At 44.6% G+C, this 24,920-nt stretch overlaps 1 protein-coding gene across 1 annotated transcript in view; it reads right to left on the bottom strand.

The window, feature by feature from the left end:
* TNFRSF21 (TNF receptor superfamily member 21) overlaps positions 1-24,888 on the bottom strand; it is a 91,492-nt gene extending 66,604 nt beyond the window's left edge. The window contains exons 1-3 of the mRNA XM_084821704.1: positions 24,382-24,888; positions 16,917-17,571; positions 15,425-15,931 (exon numbers count right to left, since the gene is read on the bottom strand). Of these exons, the coding sequence (XP_084677830.1) occupies positions 15,425-15,931; positions 16,917-17,571; positions 24,382-24,489 (1,270 nt within the window). The 5' untranslated portion in view covers positions 24,490-24,888. The remainder of the gene's footprint in view (positions 1-15,424; positions 15,932-16,916; positions 17,572-24,381) is intronic.
* Positions 24,889-24,920: the final 32 nt, after the last annotated feature.

The raw sequence follows: 24,920 nt of genomic DNA, 5'->3' as shown, positions 1-24,920 counted from the left end.
TCCCTTTCAAACAGGGACCAAGCTGTCAAGGGCTCCTTGGAGGCCTCTCTCAGTCTAATCCAGTAGCCAAGTCCAGACACAGACAAAGGGATTCCTTTCAAAGCTTTATTCTTCTTTTACAACTTAACAACTCTACAGGTAGCAACTAGATCTGAGCAGCAGAGTACCTATGCCCTAAGTTGGAACAGTTGGTCCCCATTTGAAAGGGAATTACTGGCAGACCCCTGAACTTAAGGACTAGGGAGAGTCCCTCCCCTTTCCCCATGGATCCTCTGGGCGCAGCCGTTGTTTGCGCGCCAACCGAGCACTACGCCTCCTTTCTGCGCCCTCTATTTGGCGCCACTCTCTGCATCAGCGTCGCGCGTCCACCAAGTCTACTTCCCACGCACGGTCACTCCCTGGACTGCTATCTAATCTAGGAATACTGGTGGGAGGGATCTCTGTCAGCTGTGGGCCCTGGGAAAGAGGAGCGCGCTCCTCTCCCAGAAGCGACTGCTCTTCCTCAGAATCAGAACTACTCTGGGATTCTATGGGCTCAGTGTCCACCCTGACAGGTCTGTACAAGAGGGATGTGCTCCACTTGAACCAAAATGGAACCAGACTGCTGGCACTAAACATAAAAAGGGTAGCACAGCAGCTTTTAAACTAAACCCTGGGGGAAAGCCAACAGGAGCTGGGAAGCATCCGGTTCTGGATAAATCATCCCAAAGGGGTGAAGATGAAAATGTTTTTGATTCCCCAAACACAGAAGGGGAGGAAATAGGCCAGGAGTACAATCCAAGGGGCCAAAGTCCCATAGCAAAAGATGCACATGCCAGAGGCATCTGGGGAGGGATACCATGTATAGGTGTTTTTATGCAGATGCTGGAAGCCTCCGAACCAAAATGGGAGAATTGACCCTTGATTTTAAAGGAAAACCTGGATGTGGTGGGAATTACAGAAACCCGGTGGAGCGGAGAGAACCAGTGGGATACGGTAATCTCCGGATACAAACTCTATAGGAAGGACAGAGAAAGGAGTACTGGGGGAGGTGTTGCCTTGTATGTCAAAGAGAGCATAGTGTCAAGTGGACTAGAATACCTAAAAGGAGTAGGCTCTTCCACAGAAGCACTGTGCGTGACAATATCAGGCTCCAAAACTAATTTAGCACTAGAAACATGCTATTGACCAGAAAGCTCAGACTGCCCTCAAGATGGAAAATGAAATCAGGGAGGCCCCCAAACAAGGAAGTGTCGTAATAATGGGTGACTTCAATTACCCCCACATTGATTGGATAGATGCATGTTCCAGTTATGACAAAGAGGTTAAATTTCTCGATGCCCTAAACAATTGTGCCCTAGAACAGTTGGTCATGGAACTGACCAGAGGGGAGGTAACCTTGGATTTAATAGTAAGTAGTGTTGCCCAAGACCTAGTATATATATTTAAGTGGAATATTGCCCTGGAAGTCCAACATTTGACTTCAAAAGTGGAAACTTCTCTAAAGTGAGGGAACTGGTGAAAAATAAATTAAAAGATGATTAAATCCCTTCAAAATGCTTGGAGATAACTCAAACCCATGGCAATAGAAGCCCGGCTAAAATGTATACCACAAATTAGGAAAGGTAGCACCAAGTCCAAGAGGCTGCTGGCATGGTTAACAAGCAGTGTTAAGGGAGCTATTAGAGAAAAAAGTGCTTTCTTCAGAAAATGGAACTCTTGCCCAAGTGAGGAAAACAAAAGGGAACACAAGCTTGCACAAAGGCAATGCAAGCAGACAAAACGAGATGCAAAAAAGCATTTTGAAAAGCATATCGCTAACAACATCAAAGGCTAACAATAAAAAAATCTTTAAATATATCAGAAGCGGAAAACCACATAGGGAGGCAGTTGGAGCATTGGATGACAACAGAGTTAAAGGAGTACTGAAGGAGGACAAGGAGATTGCACAGAAGCTGAATGAATTCTTTCATCCAACTTCACTGCAGAAGGTATAGGACAGATACCTGTGCCTGAACTGATGTTTTCAGGAAGGGGGTCTGAGGAACTGAGGCAAACAGTGGTGACAAAAGATGATGTTCTCAACCTTACTGATAAATTGAAAGCAAATAAATCACCAGGCCCAGATGGTATCCATCCTAGAATTCTCAAAGAACTCAAATAATGAAGTTGTTCTTCTAACCAAAATATGCAACATGTCCCTAAGATCACCCTCTATACCAGAGGACTGGAATATGACCAATGTAACACCAATTTTCAAAAAGGGATCCAGCGGGATCCAGGAAATTACAGGCCCATTAGTTTAAAAGGTCAAATTAGTAAGCATATAGAAGGACAAGACCTGCTGAAAAAGAATCAACACGGCTTCCGCAAAGGTAAGTCCTGTCTCACTAACCTTTTAGAGTTTTTTGACAGTGTCAATAAACATGTAGACAGGGGTGATCTGGTAGACTTTTTTTACTTGAGCTTCCAAAAGGCTTTTGACAAAGTCCCTCACCAAAGACTCCTGAGCAAACTTAGCAGTCATGGAATAAGAGGACAGGTCCTCTTATGGATCAGTAACTGGTTAAACAACAAAAAGCAGAGAGCAGGAATAAATGGTAAATTCTCCCAATGGAGGGAAGTAAATAGTGGGGTCCCACAGGGATCTGTATTAGGACCAATCCCTTTCAGCCTGTTCATAAATGATCTGGAATTAGGAGTCAGCAGTGAAGTGGCCAAGTTTGCGGATGACACCAAATTATTTAGGGTGGATAAAACAAAAAGGGATCGTGAAGAGCTCCAAGAGGATCTCTCCAAACTGGGAGAATGAGCATCTAAATAGCAAATGCAGTTCAGTGTAAGCAAGTGGAAAGTGATGCACATTGGGGTAAAAAAACCTGAACTTCAAGTATAGCCTGATGGGATCTGAGCTAGCAGTGACCAAGAAAGAGATCTTGGGGTTGTGGTGGACAGCTCAATGAAGATGTCAACCCAGTGTGCGGCCGCTGTAAAAAAAAAAAAGGGCGAACTCCATGTTAGGCATAATTAGAAAAGGAATTGAGAATAAAAATGTCAATATCATACTGCCCCTGTACAAATCTATGGTGCGGCCACACTTGGAATACTGTATCCAGTTCTGGTCACCACACCTAAAAAAAGATATTGTAGAGTTGGAAAAAGTGCAGAAAAGGGCAACTACAATGATCAAGGGGCTGGAGCGTCTCCCCTATGAAAGAAGGTTACAACAGCTGGGATTGTTTAGCTTGGAAAAAAGGAGGGTAAGGGGAGACATGATAGAGGTCTACAAAATTATGCATGGTGTGGAAAATCTGGATAGGGAGACATGTTTCTCCCTTTCTCAAAATACTAGAACCCTGATTGGTGGGAGATTCAAAACAGATAAAAGGAAGTATTTCTTCACACAGTGCATAGTTAGACTATGGAATTCGCTACCACAGGATGCAGTGATGGTCACCAATTTGGATGGCTTTAAAAGGGGGTTGGACAAATTACTCTAGGAAAATGCTATCAATGGCTACTAATCCTAATGGCTATGTGCCACGTCTGGTACCAGAGGCAGTGACCCTATGTACACCATTTGCTGGGGAACATGGTTGGGAGGCTGCTGTTGCACTTGTATCCTGCTTGTTGGTTCCTGGTCGACAGCTGGCTGGCCCCTGTGTGAACAGAATGATGGACTAGATGGACCCTTGGTCTGATCCAGCATGGCTCTTCTTATGTTAAGACGAACATCTATCAAATCTACAGGTCGCTGAAGAGTACTGATGGAATCTTGAATTGATTTCAACTGTTCGAGCTGCTTTGACTGAAAGGTAACTGCGAAGAAATATTTTTTATCAAAACAAGCAGCTCCTCTCCCTCATTCGCTTCTTTAGAAACCTTGGCCAGGGGGCCCAATTGTGGCATAGGCAGCATTCCCAAGCTTTCCTTTCCTTTCAGTATTGCTGTGGCCCCTCTCACCTCTAAAAGCAGAACAAGCAGATATAAATGTAGAATACAAAAAAAACAAAAGCTTAAGCAACGTTAATAGCAAATACCTACATAACATAACAGTCTCAAAGGAATTTTTTTATGCTGAAACTCAGGAGAGATGCAGCAAAGATCCAATCATGATGCCATCTCCAACCAGAAGTCAAAGTGTTGGAATTTTGCAGTTGGGAGGCACCCGATCTAACATCAAAAAGTGCATCAAAAAGGGGGTGACGGCTATAAACCTCGGGGGTCTGCAGGGACAGGACAACACTTCATACACAGGCTCTCCCAGTTAGGAGGCACTTGACCCAACAACAAAGCCCCACACAACTATTCACCAAGGAGTGAAAATCCCAAGTGCACCAAAAAGGGGGTGGTGGCTATAAAACCTTGGGGTTTGCAGGATTGGGACAAGATGTCATACATAGCCTCTTCCAGTCAGGAGGCACTGGATCCAATCACAAAACCCTGTGCAATTATCCCAGATGAGTGAAAATCTGGAGTGCACCCAAAAGCGGATGATGGCTATAACCTTGGAGGTTTGCAGGATTGGGATCAAACTTCACACGCAGCCTCTCCTAGTCAGGAGGCACCCAATGCACCATCAAAACCCTGCACAATTACCTGAGAGGACGGAAAACCCCGGGAGCATCAAAAGAGGGGTGGCACAAATAAACCTTTAGGGGTTTGCAACATAGGGACAAAATACTCAACTGCACATTCCCCCCATGGTCATTGCCGGCATAGATGTCTTTACTGTCATCAAAATCAATTACAATAAAGTTGCACATTTCACCCTCCTCTCATAGTTGGCAGAGCCACTTCTCTTCACTACAGCACTAAAGCGCTCCATCAAAATTGTGCACAAGCCTCCCATGCTCTGCTGGCATAAAGTCTTTATTGTCTTAAAATTGCTAAAGTGATATATTGTAGTTGCACATTTCACACATCCCCCACATATTGCTGGCAGAGCCGGCACTGTTCTGTTCACTATAGCACTAAAGTGTAACTGCACAAAAGTGGAATCGTGCATTCCCCGCTGCCACCCCTAGCCATTTTGCTTCTTCTTGGAAAAGTGACCACAGAAGGAAAAGGGGGGTGAGCTATAACTCCCTGACAGTTTGCTAGAATGTGACGAAATCACACAGCTGGGGTGCCCTCATGGGGAGTCTTCAGATGCTGTAGTGGATAACTGCACAACTTTACTTCTTCATTAAAAAGTGCGCATAACAGAAAAAAGAGAGTGGGAACTATTACTCCCTGACAGCTGGAATGGGGCAAAATTATACAGCTGAAGCCCCCTCATAGGGACCCTCAAAATGCTGCAGTAGATAATCATGCAAGTTTGCTCCTTCATGAAAAAGTGACCAGAGAAGAAGAAAAGGGATGGGATCTATAATTTCCTGACAGTTAGCTGGAATCAGGCAAAATTACACAGGTGGGGTGCCGTAATGAGAAGCCTTTAGATGATGCTGTGGATAATTGTGGAACTGCGCTTCTTCATGGAAAAGTGAGCAGTTCTTCCCCCTTTCCCTGTTATGAAATTTCAAGTAGCAATTAGAGAATCCTCACATTGTGTAACTTCGCTGTACCAGGGTAGTGTGATAGCACGAGGCTGTCACTATACTAGGAAAAAGCTGTCATTTTGTAACTGTAACATGGTATCAGGGAAGGCTGTGCTTGTTTTTGCCTCTGCTTGACCCTGGGCTGCTTATCAGATCTCAGAAAAAGCGCTCTGCAGGCTGGAGGAGAGCTGCCACAGCAGTTTTGGCTGCTCTTGCCAGTAGATGCTGTGCCAGTGGATGGCGTAAGAGACCAGAATAAGCCATGGTGAGCGTCAGATGACACAATAACGCACAGTGGGTTAAATAACCCTTAACTGCAAACAGTGGCCTCCCTGCTCCAAAGGGCATAGAGCACTGGATGTATCAATAGTGTGGGTTAATTTTTTCAAGGAACACTCCATCCTTTCTCGGAGTACAGTTTGGTAAGACATATTTGGCTCCAAAGATGCACATTCCTCTGCCAACAAGCAAGTTGAATAGATAAAAGCAAAATAGCTAGCCAAAGCACTATGCTTTAACTATGGGTTGTTAACCACAAACAACCCAGGAAGAGAACAGATCGTTTGTTATTGGATTGTGAACTCTGCATTGTTAGTAGTTAACCCATAATTAAACCATAGTGCAGGGTCTGCATGCAATGACAAACCACAATTCAACAACAACCCTTATTATACCTGTACTCTGGGTTGTCATTGAATTGTGGTTTGTTGTTGAATTCTTACCGTGGACTGTTTAGGGGTTAAACAACACAGAGTTAACCCAACAATCACTCATGGTTTGTTCTTGCATTAACTTGGTGTTGTTTAACCCATTAACAATCTCATAGTGCCTGGGTTTGGATGTCACAGTAACAACCTATGAATGCAAGACTCATAGGTTGGTTGCTGGAAGTGGCTCACACGCAGCCCCGGAATTAATTAACCCAAGAACTGCCACTGAATGCCACTGTTATGTCCAAATAAGGTCATTACCTCTAACTTCTGCTCAGCTTCTTTAGCTGCCCCCTCTAACTTACGAGACAGAAGTGACAGGACAGAAGTGCCACTTTTTTCTTCTTTTTCTTGGATGCACTTGAAGAAAGCATTGGCTTGCAGCCACCCACCACCTTCATTCCCTAAGAATGTCTCTGAGCCCCTCATGTGACCCAGAGGCATGCAGGGGAAATGAACATGGCAGTGGCTGCAGGCCCTCACTTTGCTCTAAATGCTCCCACCGACTGGTAAGAAAAATTTATTTTTAAAAAACAGAATGGGTAGGGCACTTTGGTAGGTGCCGAGAAAGTTGTCTGTGGACACACTGCTGCCCAAGGGTTTATGCTTAAACCCTGGCATAAGCGGAGCAGCAGCGTTGGATGCTGCCCATAGTTACATGTGAAATTTTGATATACTGTTTCCATATAGCATACACATCCCCAAATATGCAGACAATACATTTTAACTACTACCCACTTATACAAAAGATGAAAGCTTGCTACCATTGGGACAATTAATTTTTGTATAAAAACTTAATATATTGGTAGAAAGTCTTTCAAGAGGGTATCAGATCTGTCAAACATATCACGGTAAGTACAGTACAAATGTGTTCATGCCATAGAATGGGTTCTGCCTAAAGAGGTGAAGGCCTCGAAAAAACCCCAGAAAAAAAATTTAAAAGGTTTTTTCTGCCTCCCACCACCACCCGAGGACCATTTTTTCCTGAAAAATTGAAAAGCTGTGGATTATGAAATATTTTATTTTAGAATTAAAGGATTTATATATTGTTACCTAGCCTTTACTCTCCCCCAAATGTTGTCTAAAATCTATGTAATAAGAATACTTTTATAGAAAGACTAGGGATGGAAAATGTATGGAAATAATGAAGCCATGGTGAGAAATATTTTTTAAATCTTCTCTGTAAGATTCCCAGCATAGTAGGCCCGTGCAAAGCTTCGGATCAAAGCCCAAATAACAAGGCAAAGCGGACTGATTCGGAGGTGACTCAGCGTGATCCGAGGCAAATCAGAGAAGCACAAGGCCCGCTGAAGTGCCTCATCGATGAGGCGCCTCATCTGCCTAAGAGATTCATAGCTCCTTTGATACCTTCTGAACAGCCTAGACAGGCTGGCTCCAAATGTATCAACTTGAGAGATCAGGGAGGGGGAGAAGAGGAGGAAGGAGTGGGGAAGGGGAGAGGAGAGGTGAGAGAGCTTTGGCAAATGGCAACTCTAATTGCCAAATTAGGGCTGAACGTAACCCAGCAGTCTCCAATTGGTGACAGTGGTGGAGGAGGCAGGGGTGGGCGGGAGATACTTAATAAAGCTGGAGAAAAACAGCTGTGCTTGCTTATTCTGATGGTGTTCTGATGGAGAGGGCTCTGTCTTAACTTATTTGGCTAGAGGTGAGTGTTTGTTTCCACTGCTCTTCTTCCTTCCCAATTCAGCTACTCTTTCTTTCTTTTGTAGACTTAAAGACTCAAATGTTGAGTACGTAGTTTGAGTTACCTCCCTGTCCTTTGCCCCCCACCCTTCCCAAATAGGTTTGACCTTTCATATCTTGGCATTGCCTTGCCTTGTTCTGTAGTCTCCCCCCTCCCCCCGCCCCATGCACTATTCTCAATTCTCTCTCAACCATTAGTTTGCCCTTACTTTCATTCTGTCTAGATTTTAATTTATATATACATACACACACACACACACACAGTACTTTCCCTGTCCTTATTCTTGGCTCCCCCTACCCCCGCCATTCTTGATTCCTGCATTCCTTCCCTTCCCATTTTTTATCTGTTTTTTCCTTAGAAAAATTAAAAAAACTTTTCTCTTCTGTGTGGATTATAGTCCTCACCCTCCCATTGACTGTAGGTAGTTTAGTGTTTATTTTTCTTTTGCGCGTGTGTGTGCGTGTGCACACACGTGCACATGTCCTTCTGCTGTGGACAAGCAAACAGTGTCTCAAAGCACTGCAGAGTCCGCATTTCAAGAAACAGTGGGCAAAGCACTACACATACATTAACATCTATTATTTAAATAATATAATACTACGCTTTGTGTTGCAAAACAAGCAAGCCCAATAAGAGGCATCTTCGGGTTTGTTGGCAGGGGCAGAGATGGGTGAGGGGCTGCCAGGACTAGCAGTGCTCGTAGGCAAGCTAGCTCCCCCCCAGTCCAGATAGTAGGGCAGCAGAGTGCGGAGGCCAGTTGCAGTGCCTGGAGGACGCTGTTTGAAGAGGCTGGTGCTGGCAGCAGCACTCTTGCCAAAGGAGCAGCATCTCCTTCTGTAGTGAAAGAGGGGAGACCCTCGAGGACATTACGTCAGAGGTGTCTGATGTCCTCGGCGTGGTGGAGGGTGGAGAGAAGATCTTCCAGAGTGTGGGGGAAGATAAGCAGCAGGTGGAGGCTCCAGCATCCGATCCCTCTTCCATTGTTCACCCTGCTCCTGTGGTGACCTCCGAGACCTAAGGCAGGCAGTCTCTGTCTCCACAGAAATGGCAGGACAGCATCACATGGGACCACTTTGAGGTGGGAGTGGATCCCAGCACTGCCGTCTGCTGCCACTGCAAGGCATCTCTCAGCAGGGGGAAACAGCCAGGGCACCACACCCCAGCAGCCTGCTCTTGCACTTAAGGAGGCAGCACCAATCGGTCTTGCTCGGGAAGAAGCCCCTGTATCCCAGCAGGCAGGCAGCCGGGGCAAGCAGAAGCCTGGTAGTGCCAGAACTCCTGCAAGCTCTCTGTCTCTCATCCCCAAGAGGCTCAGGCAGGCCACCATGGAGGAGATGGGTGGGGGGAAGTATGGCTCCACAAGATGGAAGTTCCAGCACCTGACCAGATTACCAATTACATATATAAATATAAACTGGATAATGATGTGCCCTTTGCTACAGTCTCAATTCCTTCAGTTCACTTGCATCATTTCTTTAATTAAAAACTGTCTGAAATTTGGCAGGTGTGCTGTGGCTAATATTTTTAAAAATTAAAATATAAAATATTCATTTTGTGTGTGCTAAAAAAAGCACATTACTACAAAAACTACTCTGCCAGCCGGCCTGCTGGTGTTCCAAGGTAAATGTCTATTCCAACTTCAGCCAGAGAGAGCCTGAGGTCATCCACGGTGAACCTGAATAGGGAAGTAGTACTAGGGTCACTGCCTTGTTGTGGCGAAGGGGCTTGCGTAACTCAGTGAAGCCATAAGCTATGCCGTGCAGGGCCACCCAAGACGGACAGGTCATGGCAGAGGGTTCTGACAAAATGTGGTCCACTGGAGAAGGAAATGGCAACCCACTCCAGTATTCTTGCCAAGAAAACCCCATGGAACGTATCACAAGGCTAAAAGATATGACGCTGGAAGATGAGCCCCTCAGGTCAGAAGGTGTCCAATATGCTACTGGGGAAGAGCAGAGGGTATTTCCAAGTAGCGCCAGAAAGAGTGAAGCGGCTGGGCCAAAGCCGAAAGGACACTCAGCTGTGGATGTGTCTGGCGGTGAAAAGAAAATCCGATGCTGTAAAGAACAATATTGTTTAGGAACCTGGAATGTCAGATCAATGAATCAAGGTAAGCTGGAGGTGGTCAAACATGAGATGGCAAGATTGAACATTGACATCTTGGGAATCAGTGAACTCAAATGGACAGGCATGGGCGAATTTAATTCAGGTGACCATCATATCTACTATTGTGGGCAAGAATCCCTTAGAAGAAATGGAGTAGCACTCATAGTCAACAAAAGGGTGGGAAAAGCAGTACTGGGGTACAATCTGAAAAATGATAGAATGATCTCAGTACGAATCCAAGGCAAACCATTCAACATCACAGTAATTCAAGTCTATGCCCCAACCACTGAGGCCGAAGAAGCTGAGGTTGATCGGTTCTATGAAGACCTACAACACCTTCTAGAACTAACACCAAAAAAAGATGTCCTCTTCATCATAGGGGATTGGAATGCTAAAGTAGGAAGTCAAGAAATCACCGGGATAACAGGCAGGCATGGCCTTGGTGTACAAAATGAAGCAGGACAAAAGCTAATAGAGTTTTGCCAAGAGAACATGCTGATCATAGCAAACACTCTTTTCCAACAGCACAAGAGGCGACTCTACACATGGACGTCACCAGATGGTCAATATCGAAATCAGATTGATTATGTCCTTTGCAGCCAAAGATGGAGAAGCTCCATACAGTCAGTAAAAACAAGACCTGGAGCTGACTGTGGCTCAGATCATGAGCTGCTTCTTGCAAAATTTCGGCTTAAATTGAAGAACGTCGGGAAAACCACTAAACCGTTCAGGTATGACCTCAGTCATATCCCTTCTGAATATACAGTGGAGGTGAGGAATAGATTTCAGGGATTAGACCTGATAGACAGAGTGCCTGAGGAACTATGGACGGAGGTCCGTAACATTGTTCAGGAGGCAGCAACGAAATCCGTCCCAAAGAAAAAGAAATGCAAGAAAGCCAAGTGGCTGTCTGATGAGGCTTTACAAGTAGCTCACAAAAGAAGGGAAGCGAAAAGCAAGGGAGAAAGGGGAAGATATACCCAACTGAATGCAGAGTTCCAGAGAATAGCAAGGAGAGACAAAAAGGCCTTCTTAAATGAACAATGCAAAGAAATCGAGGAAAACAACAGAATGGGGAAGACTAGAGATCTCTTCAAGAAAATTGGAGATCTCAAGGGAACATTTTGTGCAAAGACGGGCATGATAAAGGACAAAGAAGGCAGGGACCTAACAGAAGCAGATGAGATTAAGAAGAGGTGGCAAGAATACACAGAAGAACTATACAGGAAAGATCTGAATGTCCCTGATATCCATGATAGTGCGGTCACTGAACTTGAGCCGGACATCCTAGAGAGTGAAGTCAAGTGGGCCTTAGGAAGCATTAGTAACAACAAAGCTAGCGGAGATGACAGTATTCCAGCCGAGCTATTTAAAATCCTAAAAGATGATGCTGTTAAAGTGCTGCATTCAATATGCCAATAAATCTGGAACACTCAACAGTGGCCACAAGACTGGAAAAGGTCAGTTTACATTCCAATTCCAAAGAAGGGCAACGCCAAAGAGTGTTCAAACTACCGCACAATTGCGCTCATTTCACATGCCAGCAAGGTGATGCTCAAAATCCTACAAGCTAGGCTTCAGCAGTATGCGAACCGAGAACTACCGGAAGTACAAGCTGGGTTTCGAAGAGGCAGAGGAACTAGAGATCAAATCGCCAACATTCGCTGCATCATGGAGAAAGCAAGAGAATTCCAGAAAAACGTCTATTTCTGCTTCATTGACTACGCTAAAGCCTTTGATTGTGTGGATCACAACAAACTGTGGCAAATTCTGAAAGTGATGGGAATACCAGACCACCTTACCCGTCTCATGAGAAACCTATACGAGGGTCAAGAAGCAACAGTAAGAACCAGACATGGAACAACCGATTGGTTCAAAATTGGGAAAGGAGTACGACAAGGCTGCATATTGTCACCCTGCTTATTTAACTTATATGCAGAGTACATCATGAGAAATGCCGGGTTGGATGAATCACAGGTCGGAATTAAGATTGCCGGGAGAATTATCAACAACCTCCGATATGCAGACGATACCACCCTAATGGCAGAAAGCGAAGAGGATCTCAAGAGCCTCTTATTTATTTATTTATTTATTGCATTTATACCCCGCCTTTCTCCCTCTCGCAAGGAACTCAAGGCGGCTTACATTCTCCTCCTCCTCACCGTTGTATCCTCACAACAACAACCCTGTGAGGTAGGCTGGGCTGAGAGTCTGCGACTGGCCCAAAGTCACCCAGTGAGCTTCCATGGCCGAGTGGGGACAAGAACCCGGATCTCCCGGCTCCCAGTCCGTCACTCTCACCACTACACTACACTGGCTCTCTTGTTGAGGGTGAAAGAGGAGAGTGCAAAAGCTGGTTTGAAACTCAACATTAAAAAAACTAAGATCATGTCATCTGGCCCTATCACTTCCTGGCATATAGAAGGGGAAGAAATGGAAGCAGTGACAGATTTTACTTTCTTGGGCTCCAAGATCACCGCAGACGGTGACTGTAGCCATGAAATTAAAAGACGCTTGCTCCTTGGGAGGAAAGCTATGGCAAACCTAGACAGCATAGTAAGAAGCAGAGACATCACCTTGCCGACAAAGGTCCGTCTAATCAAAGCTATGGTTTTCCCAGTAGTAATGTATGGCTGTGAGAGCTGGACTATAAGGAAGGCTGAGCGCCGAAGAACTGATGCTTTCGAACTGTGGTGCTGGAGAAGACTCTTACGAGTCCCCTGGACTGCAAGGAGGTCAAATCAGTCCATCCTAAAGGAAATCAACCCTGAGTGCTCATTGGAAGGACAGATAATGAAGCTGAAGCTCCAATATTTTGGCCACCTAATGCGAAGAGAAAACTCCCTGGAAAAGACCCTGATGCTGGGAAAGACGGAAGGCAAAAGGAGAAGGGGACGGCAGAGGATGAGATGGCTAGATAGCATCACGGATGCAATGAATATGAACTTGAGCACGCTCTGGGAGACAGCGCAGGACAGGAAGGCCTGGCGTGCTATGGTCCATGGGGTCACGAAGAGTCGGACACGACTGAACGACTGAACAACAACAACAACTAGGGGAAGGGGTTATTTGCATTTCAAAGAAACCTACTGCGTTGATTAGGGATAGTGACTTCCTAACACCTAACTTCAACACCTAACTTGATTATCCCTTTGGTTTGAGTTTCTGAGAACAGCACATTTTACCTGCGCCTAGCACAGAATCTACTGGGCCAAACTGTCCGAAATTTGGCAGGTGAGCGCCCCTCCATGGGGGCAGAGAGGTCCACAAATTTCATGTCCCTCTGGGCAACCAGTGAAAAGTTATAGCTGTTTGCTTTGAGAGTTTTCCTTAAAAAACACAAATTTCACCTGCACCTAGCACAAAAACTGTTGTGCCAAACTGCCTCAAATTTGGCGAGTGGGATCCCCTCCATGGGCGTTGTCGGTTGCCCAAATTTCATGTATTTATCTTGAAAACTGAAAAAGATGTGGATGTTTCTAGTTTCCAATGCAAGTCGATGGGAAAATGGGAAAAAAGAGTGATATCCAAATCTCACTTCGGATTTGGATCCGAGTTGAAGCAGGTGGGGTACGAATAGGTCCAAAGCAAAGTGGGACTGATTCAGAAGGTCCAAATTGGCATCCAAAGTGAAGCACTGGGTCTGCGCACGGCCCTAATAGTTAGCTCTTTCATTCCTTATTAAAATTATTTATCTAAAGTATATTTTACTGATAGACATTTATGCTTCATTTCCCAACATGTGAGTAGAGTCACCATTGTGCATTCTTGACAGTAAATGTACATTCTTGACCGCTTGAATTGTGTTCTATAGAGTCTTGTATTTCCGATGCTGTAGCAGTCATTCAATCTAGTCAGACAATAATTACGAATTTACTGAGTTTACTTTTAAAAGTTTTAAAAAATGATATTTTATGAGCAAACTAAGTCATACATAAAATAACTTTAGGAACAGAAAGGCTGCTTTATGTTGCTAAAGCAGCCCTCCGGGTGTTTTGGACTACACTGCCCAGCATTCCTGACCACTGGCCATGCTGCCTGAGGCTGATGGGAGCTGAAGTCCAAAATGTCTGGAGGGCACCAGGTTGGGGAAGTCTGTCTTAAAGCAACAAAGTGACTTTAGATCTGTAAAGAGCACTAAAAAAGTAAGTATTGCTTATTTTTCCAGAATTTCCAAATTTTTTAAAAATGGGGAAAATGTTTTTTTCCCACCATGAAAATTTCTGAAAATTTTACATCTCTAGTTCTGCCACACACAACGTAGCATATTGCACTGTTGGCTGGGGAATGCTGGGAGTTGTAGGACGTTTTCCTGTCTAAACATGCATAGGATTGCACCCTTAGAAATGTAGTTTGGTAGCTTGCAGAATGTTTAAATTGTATGGCCTAGTAAGATATACCTGTTTTGTGTCTCAAACAAAATGCTCAACTGTAGGAAGATGTACATACTCAATTCAATAGTATGACAGAGAGAAAGGAGATGTAGAGGTAAATTCAAATTTCGTATCTAGCGATAAGCCACTGCAATGGAGCACGTTTTACAGCATGTTTTTACTAGCCAGACAATGAGTATGTTAAAGGAATTGGCATATGCAGATAACTTTGCTAAAATCTGGACTGGGATGCCCACACCTCCACCACACAGTAGTCAGATACATTTAACATTAGAGCTACCCAACAGCAGTTTGGCCAAGATGGAGCAGGTGTTAACAGCATGGAAGTATCACATTCATTTTCAGCAACAAGTGTGGAGGAAACAAAATTCACCAGATGTATATTATCTTAGAACAGCAACCTTTCAAATAAAGTCATCTGTTGGTACACAGAAGACCCAGCCAAAATGGACACCTCCCACAGAAATGTCTGTATGGGGCAGACAAACAAGACTTTGAAAAATCCAGCATTCCTCCTGGGAGGCAAACCTAGTGCTCTATGTGCCCATAATCAAGTGGAACAAGCAAGGGTACAGTTTAAAAGATGCACCATATTTTCCAATTATCCAGACTAACTTGCCGTGGCAATTCAGATCTTATTCAGCTTATTGCCTTACACATCATATTGACCAACCTCTATCATAAGACATTGACTTATGATCTAGGTTGGAAAGCTTAGACCAGAAATCTTCTAGCACTTTCATGTAGATATGAAAAAGGAGCCCAAACTGTCAAGACAACAGTCAAGCTAATCAATTCCATGATAGCCCTCTGCAGGAAAAATAAAGAATCCTGTGGCAAGTTGAAGACAAGGTTTTATGTCACACTAAAATATAATTTAAATTTAAGATGCCACAGGTGTTTGTTGTTTTAAGTTAGATATGGGACCAATTTCAGCTATGAAAAGATTTGGGGGGGAATCATTTGTGGGATTTTGTCATAATTACTCACCATTTCCATTGCAATAGTAGATCCATTTCTCCCTGTTTTGGGTTGGGGTAGAAGATTTTTTCAAAACAGATTTTTCCACAATTGTACTGGGATCTTGCCTTGGTCCTTTCTTTAGAGTCCGTGAACTTTTCCGAACACTGCACACAACTATCACGACCAGAACAAGTAGCAGTAGCAGAACTATCATCCATGGCAAGTGTTCATTGATATCAAAATGCTTGTGGGTGGCCTGTCTTGGGGATCCTCTTTTGGGGGGTTTATATGGAATGCTGGATTTTACACTACTACTCATCTCCAGTGCTGGCTGTATTTTAAGAATGGAAGGGGTATGTTTGTGGTAATGGATTTGCTGGTGATTTAAAGGCTTAGGATATGCCAGAGCAGTCACATTGACAGCTACTGTCTCATTCTTTGAGGTTCTGTTGTAAATGTCTGTTGGCTCCATCACATCAGTGTATGTACTTGGGGGAGGAGTGGCAGCGAAGTTGGAAGCTGAAGAGTTCACACCTAAAGAACAAATACAATATTAGAAGTGAAACAGCAAACTTCTGAAAGCTATTAATATAATTCTGGCTAACATGGCTTTTACAGTATTTAATTTACTTTTTAAGTCTGATTGGCTTTTGGAGTACTTACTTTAGAAAGAGGTATCTAACCCATGTTGTGTCAAGTAGCTACTGAGAGTCCATACAGGCATACATAAAAACAGTAGCTGCTGTATTCTGGAAGTGCATTCACCATCTTTCAGCAAGGTGAACAAAATCCATTTTTACATGGGTGAACTTCCACTCTCACAACAAGAGTTTCCTTCCCACTGAAGCCCCCAACACATTCCTGAAATCTGCTCTGGAGGGTCCCCAACCCTCTGGAGTGGATTTGAGGGGCAGGGGGGAAGGAAAGAGGATTTTGGTGCTCTAGCACAGTCTGTTCCACTGGAGGAAGGACACCTCTGGATACAACCCAAATATACCTATTCCTCTCCAGGATAGCGTTCAGGCGAAGCATGTTATTCAGGTTTGCAGCAGAAACAGGAGGTTTACAGTACTGATTGGCAATGGAGATGTCACAACCGCATTCTCATAGTCCATGTATGTATCTTTAAACAAGGCACCAGATGAACTTTTAATTACACACACACACACACACACACACACACCCATCTGAAGTACAGGGGTAAGGTCAAGAATGAGGAGTAAACTAGAGTTGGAAACTCCAATATACATCTTCTACCCCATCCCTGTGGAATGCTTGCCTTTTCCATCTCTACACCTGACCTCATGCTGCACAGGGAATTACTTGGACGGTATGCTAAACAGAGGAACCACATAGGGAGAAACAAACTCTACCCAAGGAGCAGCTAACTACAGAGATGATAGTTCTGCTAACAGGCTTGGTAAAAGGGGTCTAAAACAATATGAAGTAGATTGACAGGCCTCTCCATGGAGGGCATTCAAAATACAGCTACAGATGTCTGACAATGCATCATACCGACCTTTGGGAAGAAAAGTAGTAGAATGAATTGTGTGATGTTGTTCATCCTTTTCTGGACTTGACAAAAGCCCAGCTGCATTCTGGAAAGTTGACTGAAATCCACAGATGTTGTCTCTCTCCTTTGTCCCTGGTTTTATCACCACCATGTTGTTTTGTACACAGTTGGTAAATGTTTTGCATCTCAACACACTAGAAGGCACAGCAGAGAAAGTGCCACGGGGGCATGGTTTGCACCTGATGTCTTCTGTTTCAGTTCCTTTCTTTCTTAAGCCCCATCCAATGGGGCAGACTGAATAAGGGATGCAAGTGTCACCATCTAGAAATCTGCCAGATGGACAGGCGCATTCACGGTCAGTCAAAGCAGTACAAGGTGTTCTCTCAACCATCGGCAGCTCACAGGGCTTTCTACACAAATGGCAGCTCTCTATACCATTTTCATGCTTTGTGAAGGTCTCACTAGCACAACGGCTGCACTCTCTTAAGGCTGTCATCGTGCAATGCTTAGATACATAGGTTCCTGCAGGACACTTGTCACAAGTCAGCTGTTTGTTAGTGGCACGATCAAGGTGGCTGTATGTGCCAGCAGACAGGCTTATGGCATTCTGTTCAGATGTCAACTCTGACTGAGCATCAATGGTGCCAAGGAACACAAACCCCTGAAACACATACATAAATCTATGTCAGATACAGACAATAAGACAAATCACAGCAAGTAATATCAGCTTTACCCAAATTAAAGGTAACTAGATTCAGAAGACATGCTCAGGTTTCCTGCCTAACAGGGAGCTACTGCCTATCTACCAACCTATAATACTTAAACAAAATGTGGTGTACATGGGGACTTCAAATACTTTTTGCCCCCCTTTTTACATCCTGGCAATTGTTAGTAAATTCGATTAAATGTTGGGCTTACATATTCCAACTTCACCACTGGAATTGAATCCATCTTCTCTCTCCCCGCCTCTCTGTGACACACACACACACACTCAATATAACTCGTAATAACCATCATCATAGTAATTCAGCTTTGAGATCTACTTGAATTATCAGGTTTGTTTTATGTATAGAAACACATTTCTGTATCACCCAAATTTCTAGGCAGTTTACAAATAACTAAATACCACACCACAGTAAAAGGAAGCATTTAAACAATCTGATCAGGAAAGAGAAAATACAGAGGTTAAAAGCTTGGGAGAATAAAAAGGTCTTCGCCTGCCTGATGTGTAAAATACATTAGTGTAGATGCCTGGAAAGCTTCCATAGGGAGAGAATTACACAAGCAACAAGCCACAGCAGAAAAGGACCTCTCCCCTGTAGCCTCTGACCTCAGTTTAGATGGCAGGGGAACCTGGAAGAAGGCCTCCGAGGAAGATCTTAGCGTACAGGCAGGATGCGATGTAGGACGAGATGTTTCCTCAAGTATCCAGGTTTTAAGCCATGTGGTGCTTTCGAGACCCAGTGCTTTGAATTGTGCTCAGAAACAGACTGAAAACCAACTGAGCTCTTTAAGCACAGGAAAGACCCCAGTACCACTTGGTAGCCTAGCAGCTGTGTTTAGAACTAACTGCAGTCTTCAAATGTAGCCCCATGTCCAATGCATTGCAGTGGTTTAACCTGGAGATTACCAGAGCTTGGATACAACTATAACTAGGCTCTCTCTAGGAGACATGGCAGCAGGCACACCAGCCTCAGCCAATAAAAGGTTCTCTGTGCCAATATCATAACAAAACTGTCAATATCATACTGTCCATAAACAATCTATGGTGAGAACACACTTAGAATTCGGTGTACAGTTCTGGTCACCACCCGTTAAAAAAAAAAGATATTGTAGAACTGGAAGAAGTGCAGAAAAGGGCAACTAAAACGATCAAGGGGCTGGAGCAACTCCCCTATGAGGAAAGGTTACATTTGGGACTGTTTAAGCTTGGAAAAAAGGCAAGCAAGGGGAGACATGATAGAGGTGTACAAAATTATGCATGGTGTGGAGAATGTGAATAGAGAGACATTTTTCTCCCTCTCTCATAATACTAGAACCTGGGGTCATTCCATGAAGCTGATTGGTGGGAGATTCAGGACAGATAAAAGGAAGTACTTCATACATGCATACTTAAATTTTGGAATTCTCTATCACAAGATGTAGTGACCGCAATCAGCTTGCATGGCTTTAAAAGGGTGATAGATAGACAAATTCCTGGAGGAGAAGGCTATCAATGACTATTAGTCCTAATGGCTATATGCTGCCTCCAGTATCAGAGGCAGTATGCTTATGTACACCAGTTGCTGGGGAACATGGGCAAGAGAGTGCTGTTGCTCTCATGTCCTGCTTGTGTGTTTCCTGTGGGTAGCTGTTTGGCCACTATGTAAAGAGAATGCTGGACCCTTGGTCTGATTCAGCATGGCTCTTCTTATGTTCTTATGAGGGAGAAAACAATATGGGCAGGATAGGATAGAATCAAGTGGCCTGGACTATTGGCTAACCAATAATTGGGTCAATTAGTCAAGCCACAGTTATGAAAATACAAGAGAGCTGCCACCTTTTCTTCTTCTGTGGGGAACAAAGACATTTTCCATTCACTGAGATAAGACCCTAGATTAAGCCCTCACTAAGCACACCTTAGAGTGCAATCATATACATGTTTAGAAAGAAGTCTGGCTGGAGGGATGCTGGGAGTTGTTTAGCCAAAAACAATTCTACATGCATAGGGTTGCACCCTTAATCATAATCCAATGTGCAATCCTATGCACATCTGAAAGATGCAAACAGAACAGCCCTCAATCTAAGGGGCCCATTACACTCACAATATAGATTTAGCATAGGGGAATATTCTAGCATTTAAACTGCTGTGGTATGCACCACAGAGTGGAGCAATTAATGGGGCTAAGGGCAAGGAATGGACCAGGGGATTTAGTTGTGATCAGTAAAGACAACCGGTCTACCTGAGCAAGTACTATTTAATTAATTCTTTTGACTCTTTTATCTGTTGCTTTTAAAAAAAGGTTGTTATCTATTTATAATATTGGTGCATTGTGTTTTATGACTTTTGCATTAAATACATGTACATGTTTTATGTTTATTGTGACTTATTTTAATTATGCATTGTTCTTGCCTAATTGTTATTGCCTCTTTTTGTTTACTTTATTATCAAGAACAGTTTATAAAAAGTGAAATGAAAATATAAATAAAGCAAAGTAGCTGCAGTTATTAAATAAGTGTCATGGAAGTATTCAGCCTGGACTGCTTGTGTTCCTGATTGGAGAAGCCTGTGTAACAGATCTCATGTCTCTGCAATTATAGCAAGCAGAGAGCAGCATCACAAAGCTCCTACCGCCTAGTTTGCCCCCATGGGCTGCAGGGCTTTACTAACAAGAGACACCATAATTAATTTAAAAAAAAAAATAGGCAGCTATCTAGAGTGGCATTCTTAGCTTCGTGGAATATCTGACCAGTCAATTGACAGATGTGCCAATTCTACATCGCCATCCATGATAAATTCTTTACTCAAGGGCACCTTGGGCTTTGCCCATTTCCACTCAGAATTGGTTCACATGTTCACAGCTTAGGCTGACATACTAGCTGCAATTCTATCTGGACAGGGTTAGTCTGGGTATCCATGTTCTGGTAACTTCCTGGTTGGATTACTGCAACGCATTGTACATGGGCTACCTCTGAAAATGGTTCAGAAACTTCCATTAGTCCAAAACAGAGCTACTAGGATACTAACTGGGACTGGTCAATCTAATCATGTGATACCACTGTTTCATCAGCTGCACTGGCTTCTAGACCATTTCCAGTGCAAATTCAAAGTGTTAGTGTTAACCTTTAAAGTCCTATACAGCTTAAGGAGAGCCAGAGTATCTAAAGGAACATATCCTTCCATTTGTACCTGCCTGAATCCTTAGGTCATCTTTGGCGGTGAAAAAGGTTTTCAGGAAAAATTTGAATTGCAAAATTATCTGGAAAATTGTCCAATGCAAATTAATTTGCATAGGGGTCATTTGCATAGGACTTTTTTCAGTTTGCATCAGAAAATATTCTGATGCCCTACAGCAGGGGTGGGCAATTTGTGGCCCACCAGACATTTTGGCCTACATCTCCCATCATCCCTCACCATTGGCTATGATGGCTAGGGCTAATGGAAGCTGAAAGCTAAAACACGTGGGGGGCCTCGAGTTGCCCATCCCTGCCCTAGAGAGATCTAATTTTAGATGTTTGTTTTATTTGTATTTAGTAAACAGAACTAAGAGAAAGTAGCCCAGGTTCATTTTTTGTCCCAATACACTTCAAATATTTGACCTGAAATATTTGAGGGGGTGGGGGAGAAATACAGCACATTTAATGTGGTTTAAATGTTTTATCATGTAGACATTTCTTTTGGAATATTTGTGAAAATTTAGGGACAAGAGCATGTACTTCCCTTACATTGTTTAAATTTAAGAGGAAAAAACAAAGGTACTGAACACTGTTGACACACTAATTAAGTTTTACAACCAAAAGAACTGTGCATCATATACGGGCAACCATTCACATCAACATTTAATTCTACACTGAACACAAAGCTCCCACAGCAGAACACATTTAGCTTTTACAAAGGGAATCAAAACTCACACACTCTGCAAATGAAAAACAAACTTCATGTTGTCCTTGAAAAATGAGAAACATACAGCACCATAGCAACAGTACAGTTCACATCCAAGCAGCTATGCAGCTGTACCAACCTCTGGGTATTTCTAGAGAATCAACTGTAGAATCCCACATTGACAATGTAAATGAGAAGGATAAACGTGTTAACCTGCTGCAGATGCAATGCTGCTGCTCTCTTGACCACTGACTCAGAGATAGGAAGTGCTGGGCAGCTGATTTGCCAACACTAACCCTGATGAATGCTTGTGCAGCCATGGCATCTCAGCCAGTGATGGGAAATGCTCTTGTCTGCAACCCTGGAGAGCCACTTCCAGTCATAGAAGACAATACCAAGCAACACTGACCAGTGGACTGACTTGGTATGAGGCAGCTTCCTACCTTCTCTTCAATGTTGCAACAGAGTCAATGCTGGCAAAAAGAGGAAGGGGGGTAATCAGCGTGAGAGAAGGGAGGAGGCAACCTGCCAGCCTACTCACAATATCTTCATCATGGCTGAGAGATCGAAAGTATTATGTCTTTACCAGGGCATATTTTAAAGTAACCAATTTCTGCTACAGGGCCTAACTCTTGGCAACTGTGCGTATTCCAGACCAAGTATGCCTTTGACAGGATGCTGCCAAAGGGAGGATGATACTTACAAATGACGAGCACTTAACATCAAACCCTAACAACTCTTACTTAAAATCAATTATTCAAGCATTTCATATACCATCTCAGTCATTCTTGTAACAACCCTTTAAAATCAATCAGAATTATTATGATATTCAAAGTGGAAAACTGAATTCATGCCAGAGGTGAGAACTGAACAAGAGACCTCACACATGATAGTTCACCGCCACTTCCAAAGGCAAAGTGGTGTTAGCCTGTTGCAGCCCATGCACACACACACACACACACACAGTCCTGTAGCACCTTAATGACCAACAAATATATTACGGAATAAGCTTTTGTGGACTACCCACTTCATCATATGCATGAAGCGTTATCCTCAGTTGGCACTGATAGGAATGCATGGGTGCAAGGAAAAGAACGATGGACAGTGGAGCCAAATGACAATGAAATGCTAGAAATTCTGTGAAAATTCAGTTAAAAAGTAAATGAAAGCAAATAAGCACAAGAGCCAGTCCACAATGGCAGTAATTGGCAACAGCAATGCTAGGATGATTGTGTTAAGTTAATTAATACCTGAAGGAAGACAGGAAACCATTGCCCCTATACATGCCAAACAAAGAGAACCACATTTCATTATCAGTTCTAATTCAGCTATTTCACGTAGGAGCCTCCTCTTAAAGTTCAATTTTTTGGAGGATGGCAAATCCCCATAGCTATGAAGCTTATTAGGTGACTTTAGGTCAGTCATTCTCTCTTGACCCCATGAGGTAGGTTAGTCTGTTGCAGGGATAAAGTGGAGGGGGGGGGCACAGAACTCATACACCACCTTGACCTTCTGAAAGGAAAGGAGGGAATATAAATTCAATAAACAAATAGTCAATACTGTTAATATATAGAAAGGTCCGGAATAAATAAAAGTCCCTCGCACCTGGACTACCAGATATTTAATGGTACAGTCTATGGCCTTGGTTAGCAAGCAATTTTTAAGGAAGGCCGTATTTTGAACTGAACAAGGACTACAGAACAGGAACATTGGTTCCCCCAGTCATGCACTCCCACATAAGCCAAAATGTAACCTTCTCTCTCCCAGTGTAAACAGCAACATTGGCTTTGGCAGAGCCTTTCCCTTTAGGAACCTCAGCTGCTCACCATTTTTGCCTGTGTGCCTTTGCTTATGGGAAGTGTATTAGGAGAAAATATTCACAGAGCTACTGTTGCTATCCATGCTGAGGGGAAGAGAGCCCTCTGCTTTTGTCTCCACTTGGTGTAAAGTAGTTGAGGTGCATAATAATTGGGAGGTCCTTGAATTCAGACAGATCGGAACCCTTCGGGGTCTACACTTGGTGTCCCAGTCCTCCAGTTGCTCACCCCTAGCTTTGAATGTTAAGCTGAGGGAAGGGAAGGATAACCTAAACGTATCCTAGTCCTCCAAGAGACAATGTACGCACAAACTCATTTTATGAAACACAAATGAAAAGATGCAGCCTCCTCGGATCTGAAAGGGGGGCGGGGTGCCAACAGCTAGATTGGGGAAAGGGTGATTCAGATGCTTTACTGAAGCAACAACACTGGTCCATGACTAAGCAACTTAAAGAAAATCTCTACACCTGCCTTTGCCAACATGGTGCCCTCCAGCTGTGTTGGCCTACCACTTCCATCAGCCCCAGCCAGCCATTGGTCATCTGGAGGGCCCCAGTTGGCGAAGTTGGTTCTACAGCAACACAGCAGAACGAGTTCTCAGGGAACTGAGAAACCAGACACCAGCAGCATCTTCTCCCAGAGATTTAGGAAGCAGAGCCTTCACTTAGCTCATGAGCTGTTTGATCAGTAAGATGCTTTGTGGGGCTCTACTGATTCACGGTAGAGAAGCCCCCGTTTGTTTTCAAAGGCCAGTTTAGATGATTCGCCTGTGAAATCGTAAGCATTCCTCTGAACATGTACAAAGTGAATTCCCTTCACCCCCGTTCTAGAAGGAAAGCGCAAGGCTGCCAAAGCAAGAGTTCTGGGCTTCTGGGGACACAGGCGCCCTGGCGTATTTCGTGTTAGGAAGCCTTGCCGCCCCAAATTCGAAGGTGGTTGGCACGGCTCAGCTTCACAGCCACGCCGCCCGCCGCCCGCCTCTCCCTAACTCATCTGCGCGCTTGCCGCAAGGGGGGAACTCGGGCACAAGCCGCCCCTTGCCTCCGGCTCCTTTCCCGCCCCGGCGACTCACCACCAGCAGGCTGGAGACGAACGCGGCTCCTCTGGGGGCCTTGGGGGGGGAGGCGGCGGCGGCGGCGACTGCAGCAGCCGCGGCTGCGTTGGCCGCAGAAGCCCCCATGGCTGGCGCTGGGTGCGGCGGAGATGCTCTCTGCGGGCGCGGAGGCCGCTATGAAGCCATGGAGGCCCGGAGCGAGGAAGGGCGCGCCTTGCCCACCGCCAGAAGAGCCGCCCATCTAGCAGCCCCGCGGCCCCATCGCCGAGCGGGGGCTGGCGAGCGACGCGAGGCAGGCGAGGCTGGAGGGGGCTGGCGGAGGCTCAGCAAGAGCGAGCGGGCTGAGCACGAGGGAGAGCGGGCCGCGCGGGGCTCCGGGGCCCGCCTTCCAGCCCCGGGGTGGTCGGAGCCAAGCGGCGGGCGCGGAGGGATGGGCTCCGCGGGAGGGGCGGCCGGCTTCCCATAGCGGCTGCGGGCGGCGGGACGCTGCGCTCCCCCGGCGCCGCTCTCCGGCCGGCTTCGGCTGACCAGAAAGGGGGGAGGCGCTCCCGCGCCCA

The sequence above is a fragment of the Heloderma suspectum genome, chromosome 1, assembly GCF_057233095.1.
Source record: "Heloderma suspectum isolate Gila_16-S chromosome 1, 16-S_ref, whole genome shotgun sequence".
Classification (NCBI taxonomy): Eukaryota; Metazoa; Chordata; class Lepidosauria; order Squamata; family Helodermatidae; genus Heloderma; species Heloderma suspectum.
Note: the sequence above shows the minus strand (reverse complement) of the source record. Positions and strands in the feature narration are given on the sequence as shown.